The 11639-nt window shown below is 33.0% G+C and overlaps 1 protein-coding gene across 1 annotated transcript in view; it reads left to right on the top strand.

Annotated features, from left to right (window-relative positions):
• Positions 1-11639, top strand: part of EHBP1 (EH domain binding protein 1) — a 244034-nt gene that overhangs the window by 154595 nt on the left and 77800 nt on the right. Inside the window, exons 9-11 of the mRNA XM_034657273.1 lie at positions 4663-4841; positions 5456-5504; positions 9533-10435. Of these exons, the coding sequence (XP_034513164.1) occupies positions 4663-4841; positions 5456-5504; positions 9533-10435 (1131 nt within the window). The remainder of the gene's footprint in view (positions 1-4662; positions 4842-5455; positions 5505-9532; positions 10436-11639) is intronic.

Genomic DNA, 11639 nt, shown 5'->3' on the forward strand with positions numbered 1-11639 from the left:
CCTGCTTGTGTTCCCTCTTTCACTGGCTGTCTCTATCTCTGTTGAATAAATAAATAAAACCTTTAAAAAAATTAATAAGTCTTTTTTTGGCTGGAAGAAATAACACATTGTAGTAAAAATTCTATAGGAGAGTCAAAGAAATATCGAAAATTCCTACTAATTGGAATTGGAAAGAGATTTCGTGTGCAAGATGGCAGTTGTACATAATCTTGAAGGTAGAGTGGAATTGTAGCAATTGTACTTGGGACAGAGGATACTCCAAAGTGAGGTGACAATCTGTATGATCAAAGACAGGAAGTGGGGATGCTGAGGCTAGGGAGGAAAGCATAGTGATTCTAGAGAATGGTGAATCATCCTAGAGAGTAGATACATTGAAAAAGATTTGGGATTCTTTGCTTAAAAGTATTTGGACATCATTTTATTTGTTTAAGAGTCATGAGAGGCTTGACCTGTGCTTTAAGAATGTTGTTGCTATGGCAATGAATCAGATAAGGGAGAATTTGGAAGAAGGAAGACCTATTAGGAAGATATTGCAATAGCTAGGCAAAAGAAGATAAATTACAACAATAGGATCAAAATTTCCCATGGATTAACTAATCAGGGATGATAGTGGAAGGAGGAGGTCAAAGCTGATTCTGACATTTAAAGTCTAGACAATTGGGACAATAGTATCATTTGTAAACGTAGTGAAAATGAAGCAGGTTGTAAGGAAAGATTATAATTATGGTTTTGAACATATTGAGTTTGAATTTTATATGGCAGGAAGGATGGCCAGCTGGAAATGTCAACTTGAGATAGTTTGAACTATAAATGTATATTTGGGAATCATCTGCATGGAAGTGATAGTTGAAATCCTGGGAGTGAATCAGCTCAAAGTGTGGAAAGAGAAAACTATTTAGAGCAGTACCTAGAGGAATATATATATGTGCTTATATCAGTGAAAGAAGGGGAAAGAGCAAAGAGAAAGCATAGTGAGAGGGGTAGAGCAGAAAAAATGGAATTGAGATTTCTTATAGCTATTAAAATTTGGGAAATTTTGTAACTAGTTATTTGACTAGGTTGTGTGAAAGCAATCCTATTGCCATTGATAGCAAGAATAACTAGGTGGCCTTACTACCTTTAGTATGTAAAATGCTATGTAAACAGAAACAATACATTAAAATTATATATACTAGATGATAGAACTGTTAAGTGAAACGCTGGTTTCAAGTCCTATTTTCTCTCTCCTGTCAGCACTTCAAACTGTCTCTACAATCATGATGGTTGACATTGAATTGTAGTTCTTGGTTAAACTGAGATTGGTACAATTTCATCCATATAGTAGCTCGATGGAGAGAGAACTGGAAGAATTACCTTGTTAAGCAGATCGGTTAATCACAATCAACCAGATTCTGATTAATCTGACCATAATTATAATTAGAGTGGCTCTTAGAAATTTCCTCTCTTGGTGCATAAAAAAGATAATTGTAATATTTGTGCTTTACTTTCCCAGTATGGTAAATAAATATACGTCTTCACGTATATCCGGTCACTGCAAAAATAAAAGAAAGAACTTTTAAAGAGTTGTTCCAACATCTGAAAGTTTGGTTCTGCCATTAATGATCAGATTTTGGTGTCTTCCTTTCTTTGGAAAGCACTAAATTACAGTCATTCAGAGCTTCTTTTTTCACCAAACCCATAGAAATAGAAAACATTGCCAAGAATTCCAAATGCCCCGTTTTGCATGTAAAGTGTCAAGACTATCTGCTAGTTAAATCTTTGTTTGCAAAAGTAGTTTTCACTAATCTTGAAGAAATTCATGGCCTTTGAAGCTTCCAAAAGACCCTCAAAAGTAGGAATTCAAATGCTGGTAATGTGTTGGTTGTAGTAATAATAATTGCAATTAACATTTACTGAGCTGTTTCTATGTGCCGTACATTGTGGCAGGTATTTATTTAACATTATTAACTGAGTGCCTGCTATGTGCCAGGATCTGTTCTGGATGCTTGGGATAAGTTAATAAACTAAGATCTATATCTTTATAGCCCTTTAATTTGGTAAGAATGAACAAAGTAATAAGCAGTAAGCGTGACTAATAAGCATATTTTGGTAATAATAAAAAAATGTATGGACCATAAGAAGATGGTAAGTACTATGGAAAAAATAGAGCAAAGTAAGGTAGTCAGGAGTGTGGAGTTGGGGTTGAATGATAGAGATGAGTTGCATTATTAAATAGAGTAGTTAGAATAGGCATAATGAAGATGGTTGCATTGGAGTTAACCATGCAGATACCTGACAGGAGAGCAGGCAGATGGAACAATTTTATCAAGGCGCTAAGGTGGGACAATGTCTTGGGTATCTAAAGAACAGCAAAGAGGTTACTACAGTTCAGTGTGATCAAGGAAGAGAGTGATAATGAGCAATAATTGGTGGGAGGACGGGGAGGCAGTCCTGTTACTACAGTGACACCATGAGATAGGTACTATTACAATCCCCATTTTATAGATGAAGAAACAGACTCATTGAGAAGGAGCCAGCCTATAGCAAGAAACAAGCAATTACATTCATTAGTATCCTGAAGGCTCTGAAATTATTTAACTGCTTATTTCTTTATGACCCTCTGCAAAATATTAGATGAGTGATCAGCCGTTCTGAAGTGGATGATTTTTTGTACAATGGTTCTACTTCGGTCTTCTTTCTCTGCAACCAGTATATTTTTATCAAGTTTCTTCAATTACAAATGACTTCCTTTGCTTTGGTAGTGCAGTAAGCATCCCTGTAAGATCTTAATTCAAGGGTTTTATATTAGGGTAAATCCAAAGTTTAGTTTAGTTCTTCTAGACTTTTCATATTAAGCCTTCTTAGAAACAAGGGTATTTCATAATCATAATGACATGGTATATTCTCTCTACTTCTTAAGTACAGAAAGCCATTCTAGATGGTGATAACGACTTTTGTACATTACCTGTCTATGTGCTACTGATACTTGGAATGAATCAGTGTAATGACAGTTGCAGATTATCTGGCCTGTGTACTTATTATTCATACTTGGAATGAATCAATGCCTTAATAATATAATTTGATAAAGAAAAACACTTTATTAAAGACACTAAGGAAAAAAAATGTGTTTGTCCTTAATTCATTGATCCTCTACCTCATCTACAGACCATTCTCCACTCCACTTCCAGGTTAAGTGACTAGAACAATTTGAAAATCACAGTGGAAAGTCACTATCAGATGAAAAGATACTTAATAGTTCATTTTTATACGTGTCAAATTGTTGTGGTTAAAAGATCTATTATTTATTCTGAAGTAAATAGCTTATTACATTGGGAACTCCATTTTTACCTACTTCTTCATATTAGGTAGAATTGATCCAAATTTATTGAATTTTATGGCCTGTGAATTTTTCAGCATTTACTTTGTATATGTGATTACTTAAAGAACAGCACTTTTCAGGATTCATGTTTGTTTATGTAACAGTTTGTTAATCTGACAGTTAAAAATATAACAAAAAATAAGAAATTACATTCTTGTTTCTTAGTAGGTTTTTCACAGGAGCAGTGAATGCATAATCATAGTTATGTGGAGTTGATGATTTTAATTGTTTGGCACTAACATGTTTTTGTCAAGTGGGGGCATCATTGATCTTTCTTAAGGAAGCTGTGTGGCAAGAATGGTTTGCTTGTTAAACTTAAGTGTTATTAGGGGTAAATAATTATTCCCCTTTCACCTTATTTTAGAAGGCCTCTATTATGTTTATAGTCAGCACTTTTAACTGATAACAAAATTTAAAATCCAGAAGCATTTAGTAGTTTTCTTTATGGCTTTCAGTTGTACCAGCATCTAAAGTTACCATCACAAAATGTGATTGTTACTCAGTAAAAGAAAGTGACATGTTTTTAAAAATAATAAAAGTTTAAGATAAAAGTCCTATGTAGCTTTTTGGGTTTTTGTCATCATTGTTTTAAGTATATGAACAGGGGAAAAACAAAGAATATGCTTAAGATTTAACACACACCCTTCCCAACTGACCTACAAAAGTAGCTCTCAGTGATAATTAAAAGATACTTTGAGCAAATTACATACTCTCGTGTGCTGTTGCTACCGATACCTGACTGGTGCTAATAACTCTAGATCTGTTTTGCCATCTTTAAATTTATATAAGAAAGTCTGAGTATGATTATCATTATGCTATCTAAAATGCATGATCACTGCGTTTTAAAAAAACTAGGATTTTGATCTTTCCACTGCTAACAATTTGTGCTACAGTTAGACTTCAAAATACATTATTTTTAATCTAGTCAAAAAGGAACTATATTTGTACATGATTATATTTGGGGAAAATTTCTTAGGGTGTAAGAGTTACACAGATATTCAGACTTAAATATTTAAATACTTTAATATAATGTTTCCATCAGTATAGCTCTTGGCTTGTTCTTATGTATAAGTTTAAAATCTTGCATATCTACATCCTTGTCAGGCAAATGCCATAGGCTAAAACTGAAGATAATAAGTTAAGATTCATGTCTCCTTCTTGGAGGTTACAGTTGTCTTGAATTGACAGTTTTGAAGGACCTAAACTGACATCAAAGGATTTAAATGATCTAGTTAGGTCAATTAATGTTAATTTTCATCTTCCATTAAATTATTTTAATGTTTTTCTCTTTAACTTTTTTCTAGCCGAGTCCCATACCAAGTCCTGTTTTGGGGCGAAAGCCAAATGCTAGTCAGTCATTGCTTGTATGGTGCAAAGAAGTTACAAAAAACTATCGGGGAGTGAAAATCACCAATTTTACTACATCATGGAGAAATGGTTTATCTTTTTGCGCAATATTGCACCACTTTAGACCTGATTTAATGTAAGTAGAAACATTTTGCATTCCCTATAAATATTTTGTAAATAATAGACAGTTTTTAAAAAAACATAAATAATTTCTTAACATGTGTCCTGAAATAGTTGACTTTGTTTCTTTATTACCTATACCTTTCCTTTTTGAGAAAGGAAACGTGTGTCAGAAAGAAAAGTTCTCCCTTCTGTATGCCTAAAACCAGTCTTTTCCCTTTAAAAAAAATTTTTTTTTTCTTCTTAATCTCATACAAAGAGCTGACTTCAAATTATTATGAAAATTGTATGGCTGTTAAAATGAGATGAGACAAATAAGCCGGTAGCTCTTTATACATTGACAACAAGGGATTACCTCATGGTAAATTTGGTTGTCAAGACTGGTCTCTGGTGCCCTGCCTTAACTTCTCTTTTAGATGGAAAGCTTCAGGCAATGAAACATGGAATCACTATTTTCATTTATTTACTTCCTTAATTTTCCACACTATTAGTTTTGTTGATTGAATTGCTGTGAAATTGCTAGTTACTCTTTAGTATTATAGAATGTCAAATTTTTAAATTCAGTTTGTTTTAAAAACAGCTGTTTTTATCAAATACTGTATGTACCTACTGTGCCATTTTCTCCCTCAGTGACTACAAGTCTCTGAATCCTCAAGATATTAAAGAGAACAACAAAAAGGTAAGAATTGCCAAGGAAAAAAATACATAGTTTCGAATTTGGCTCCTCTGTGGCTTTTATTAATTTGGAGAAACTGAGGTTGTTTTGTGAGGTCATAACTGGCAGCTCACAGAAGGTAGTCTGTTTCCTACAGTTCAAATAGGATGCATGGTTTACTCTTAAGTTGTCATAGCCTTTTAAAGATCACAAGTGCCAGACTGGCACCAGATTTTAATATGTGTATGGACTTCATTAACTGTTAAATATTTATTAAAAACCTATTGCTTTTAGTCAAGATTTAGCTTTTAAAAAGTGCACCCAAAGCTGTTATACCATAAATGATTATAAATTTACAAAAATCTGTTGGGAAGGGATGAGGGCAGGAGCCTAATGGCTATACAAGAAAGCATGCATATGTTCCTAGAAGCAAAAAGATACGAACATTGGGGTTCTTTTTTTTTTTTTTTCATTTTCTGGGAAACTATACAGTTTTTCCACATAATTAGCATACTGAGGTCAGAGCTTCGCAGTTGGGGATATTGATCCTTTCAGCATTCAGGGTAGCTGTGTGGGGCTGAGTTGCCGGAATCCCTTGGGCCAGTTGACTGTGGCCACAGGCTAACTTAACTGTTTACCCCAGTGCACGTACAGTGTTATGGTCATGTATGTGCACTGTGACATGAGAAAGGAGGGAAGCACTAACTCAACATATAGTAGGTACTCGATGTGTTTTGTGTTGCATTGAATTCTTCAACTGAAGAGTTAATGCAATATGTTGTTGTCTTTGAATAGGAGTTCTTAATCTGGGAGGTATGGATAGAATTCAGGTGGTTCTTGAACATGACTGGGGAAAAATGTGTTTTATTTTAATTCTTTAAGTGAAATTTAGTATTTCCTTCAGTTATGAATTTAGGCAACACACCACTTTAACATTAGCCATTCCTGAGAATTTATCACCTTGAGAATCTTAGATATTTTGATATCACATTGCAGTTGTCATATCTTCAAATATCTTTTAAGCTCATCACTTCTTCAAAATTACAGTTGTTAATACATTCATAAAAAGCACATAGTGTTGCTGTTTCTCAAATTCAGTTTTACTAATATTTTCATAGTTTTATTTTTCATATAATTGGTTTCTTCTGTAATCCTATGTATTTTATAAACATAAAGCATTGTTCTGAGAAGGGTTCATTACCAAAAGGATTTGTGGAGCAAGGTGATTACCAACCTCTGGTCTAGATGAAAAGTTTTCATTCTACTTTAAATTAGATAATTAATACCACCAGTGTTAAAAAATCTGTAAAGGGAATCTTGATAGAAGTTCAGTTAGCAGATGAAAATTTAAGTCAACAATTTTTTTACTTTTATTGCTCTCTAACCCCCAAAATTTGTATTGTCATTAAAAAACTCTTTTTCTTTTCAAATGCATGATGCTGGCCTAGAGAAATACATTTTAAAACTGTCAGTTTTTTTATTGAAATATGCCACCAAAAAGGTAATCTTAAAATATCAGTATATTTTTCTTTATAGAAATCACATCTGTGGTGGGCATGCTATGGAGTAAGTCCTTCTCATGAATTATTTCTTGTATAATTTTGGAGAGCTTGTGTCTGTCAAAGCGAAAAGCCTGTTTTTCATCAATTAAATTATATCTTTAGATATGATAGTTCTATGCCTGCATTTTTTCTTGTATTTGAATAAAATACTAAGATAATTTAAATGCAGATAAAAGCATTACAAAATAAATCATTATTATTTTCATGAATTGAAGCTTTTTAAATTACTGTTTGAAATTTTGAAAAGGAGACATTGTCGATTTTACCCAGCTATGTATTTTTAAGAGTATGGACATTTGCCTTAAGGCTTAGGTCACACTTCTTCACATTATTTTTTCAGGAACTTAATAATGATAAGCATACCTTGGGTTTATATATTACTATATAGAGAAGAATATCCTATTAAATTTTTCTCTCAATTAGATCTTCCAGGGCAGATAATCATCACTTTTTGAAAGGATTTTAATTTAAATGATCCTATTCATTGCACAGTTGAATAAATAATTGTTATACAGTCTTTCCTTTTCATCACTTTGCAACTTCCTACCTGATATCTACATTGAGTATCAGTTGCTACCTGCAGATTTATTTCCGGCTTCACACAGTTCTTCCGATAACCCCATCTGCCCTTGATTGGACTTAAAGCAGCACAAGAAACAATGCCTGTGTCTTAAGTTCCATGCAGATGCATAACATGACTGGCAATGACTCCTCCTTACCAATTAAATAACATCTAGGAATGAATAAGACTATTTTCTTTTAAAGACCTCTTCTTTTTCTCCACACGCAAACAGCTAAAAAGACAGGTGATTGACCACAGAAGAGGTCAACCTATGGGAAAATTCCTTTATAAAGTCTTGACCTAGCTTACAAGAAACCCAGTTTGTTTTTAAATGTTTTTTTAGTGCAGTTAGTGTGCATAAAATAAATTGCTACATGAAGAAAACACCAGCAGGAGATTCCCCACAAGGAAGCTAATCATTTTCCCAGGTCTGTAAAAAGTGCTGAATAAAAAAGGTATTTACCTGTGACATATGATCTTAACCAGTATGTCAGTGTTTTAGATAATTGGGAAATGTTTAGAATACTGCCTGTGGTGCTTTTCATGATGGTCTGCAATTGATGTCTGTCAATCAAGTTGTCAAGACACATGAGGAGGAAAATGACTTTAATTTTCCTAAAACATGTAAAATAACAAACAGGCCTAAACATGCACACCAACTGAGCCATTCTCTTGAGTAAATATTTTGAGGTACCTATATTATGAAACATAGTGCTGTGAAAATTGAAGAGGTTTTAATATTGCAATTTATTTTTCATTTTCTTTCTTACTTATTCCACATTTATTAAACTACAGGAAGAATATGAGACAAGGATTAAATTCAAAGGTAGAAATGCACTTTAACATGTAAGTGCAAAGAGTAATTCCTTCTAAATCATTACATAATTTCCTAACCTTCCTTTTAAGAAAAACTTTAAGTTATGATCCTACATCTAGGTTGTTACAAAGACAGACATTTTATATTCCAAAGTGAGAATACAACTGGAGGGTCCGTACTTTTTCTGAGGGTACATCTGAACCTTTAACCATATTTTTAATGCTTCCTAGCAACACAGTGCTGTTTTCAAGGGTTAGTTCAGGATAGTAATAATTAATTGTAAATTGAGAAACAGCTTTGATTCTTCAAAACTAGAAAAACCTGATGTGCCACAGTCATTTAAAGGCTAACAAAAATAATACAATGCAGCCTCACATCCTCAACTAAGTTGTACTACTCAAAACATTTCATTCTTTCCAAAATGGATGAAGTGAAAATGCAATCATTCTTCTCATTTTGGAAATCGGTCTTAATTGGTCATTTAAAAAATGTTTCTACATTTCTAGGCTTAAATAGCACTTGTATTTTATACCAGGTAATCTAGGATTAGGTCTTTGGGATATGTAACTATACTTTTTCTTCACAAATCACTGCAATTATATGAACATGGTAAAGAGAGGTTGATAGGAATGATAAAACTCCAGATTATTATTTCTTTATACTTTAGTTCCTTATAAAAATTGATTCTAAGATTGTTTTAATTCTAATTTTTGCTAATTTTCTTTATTGGAAAAGAGTATTTCAATTGTTATTAATTAAGAAACTTTTTTTTCTTGTGCCTACCCCACTTTTACAAATTTCTGACATGGAATTTTGTTCTGTTCTTGTGGCAATAATGTCAGTAACGTAGTATGCCCTCCAACAACAACAATAAAATCCATTAAAATCTGCTTTTTTTTTTAATGGCAACTAGACTTTATTTTTATAACTTTTTTATTGAAGTATAATTGACACATAACATTATATTATTATAGGTATACAACATAATGATTCAATAGACTGTGAAATGTTCACCACAATATGTCTAGTTAATATCTATTCTTTTGCTGTTTTTAAAATGTATGGATTGTTTGAACTATTCAATATATCTTTGTTTTTCCTTTCTTTGAAGGCATATGATGGATTTGCCAGCATAGGAATTTCCCGGTTGTTGGAACCTTCTGATATGGTTTTATTAGCAATTCCTGACAAACTGACTGTTATGACTTATCTCTATCAAATCAGGGCACATTTCAGTGGCCAAGAACTGAATGTTGTCCAGATAGAGGAGAACAGCAGTAAAAGCACATATAAAGTTGGAAACTATGAAACAGATACAAACAGTTCTGTTGATCAGGAAAAATTCTATGCAGAGCTTAGTGATCTGAAACGGGAGCCTGAACTGCAGCAGCCGACCGGCGGAACGGTAGACTTCTTGTCTCAAGATGACTCTGTATTTGTAAATGATAGTGGGGTTGGAGAGTCAGAAAGTGAACATCAGACTCCTGATGATCATCTTAGTCCAAGCACAGCCTCCCCTTACTGTCGCAGGACTAAAAGTGACACAGAACCCCAAAAGTCCCAGCAGAGCTCTGGAAGGACTTCAGGATCCGATGACCCTGGAATATGTTACAGTACAGATTCGACCCACACACAAGTTTTGTTAGGCAAGAAGAGACTACTGAAAGCTGAGACCTTAGAATTAAGTGACTTATATGTTAGTGATAAGAAGAAGGATGTGTCTCCACCCTTTATTTGTGAGGAGACAGAGGAACGAAAGCTTCAAACTCTAGACATCAGTAATAACTTGGAGAAAGAAAAATTAGAGAATTACAGACCCTTAGAATGCAGATCAGATCCTGAATCACCTATCAAAAAACCAAGTTTATCTCCCACTTCCAAACTTGGGTACTCATACAATAGAGATGCAGACCTTACAAAGAAAAAACGTACTTCCCTGAGGCAGACAGAGTCTGATCCAGATACTGATAGAACCACTTTAAATCATGCAGATCATTCCACAAAAACAGTCCAGGTAAGTGAGTTAGAATGATAAATACCTATATTTAGTAAATAGTTATTCTGAATATTTTTGGGTTTTTTGTATTCATAGAGCACTTTCAAATGCTACAAATGATTATAGAAAAACCTAAACTATACCTGCACTTCATTTTAAGTTTATGATATACTATTTTAAGCCTACAAATAAATCCAAATTTGAAGATTGAAGAGTAATGTCAGCTTTTCAAGTCAAAATATTATTTACCTATAAAATAGAACATTTCACTGTAAGAATAAGTCAAAGATATTTCACTATTCCATTTAGTAGGAATATCATTCTGAAAATATATAATGCTAAATTAAATATTTCCCATTTAAAGTATTTTCTTCAGATAATTTAGTTGCATTGTAATTGTTGTTTTCAGTCCCATTGTTACTTACAGTTAAAAATTCCAGTAACATCCAGATTCCTCCCCATAAGGGAAACATGACACAAATTTGACCTTACAATATTTACTATATTTAATTGAATCTCTGGCACCATCAATTATAAGATATACCATTATTTTATGTACCAAAAAGAAAGAAGTAAACTATGGTAAATGGTTTTCTTATCACGTAGAATTTTTATTTTATACCTTAATGAATGAATTCTTTTAGACTTAATTCAAGCATGGATTGTTTAATCATATAACGCTCTTATGTATACATAAAAAAGAAGTTTAAGTAAAGTAAATTGGTTAAGGTATAATTGATTTAGAATTAGAACTTAAAACCCAACTCCTCGGATCACTTTTTGATTTGGAGTTGTTGGTGTTCCTGGTTTTCCACACAGTGTCGTCCTCTGTGCCATCAAAAGCATGATGTTACAGCAGTGGTTCTCGAGGTATGATCTGGGGACCTCTGAGGCTCTCCTACCTCTTTCAGAGAGCCTGCAAAGTTGAAACTATTTTCATAATAATAATAGAACATTATTTACCTTTTTCACTTTCGTTCTCTCATTAGTATACAGTGGTGTTTTCTGTGATATCTCAAAAGATTGAATATGAAAGTAGGTATGAGAATCCAGCTGCTTGCTATTAAACCAGACATAAAAGAGATTTCCAAAAAATATAAAATAATGCCATTCTCACTTACTTTTTGTTTTTTTTTTAAGTATTATTTTTTGTTAGAATGTTAGCATGTAATGGGTTTATTATAGTTCTCTCTCCTTTTTTTTTTTTTTTTTAAGATTTTTT

The sequence above is a fragment of the Ailuropoda melanoleuca genome, chromosome 4, assembly GCF_002007445.2.
Source record: "Ailuropoda melanoleuca isolate Jingjing chromosome 4, ASM200744v2, whole genome shotgun sequence".
Classification (NCBI taxonomy): domain Eukaryota; kingdom Metazoa; phylum Chordata; class Mammalia; order Carnivora; family Ursidae; genus Ailuropoda; species Ailuropoda melanoleuca.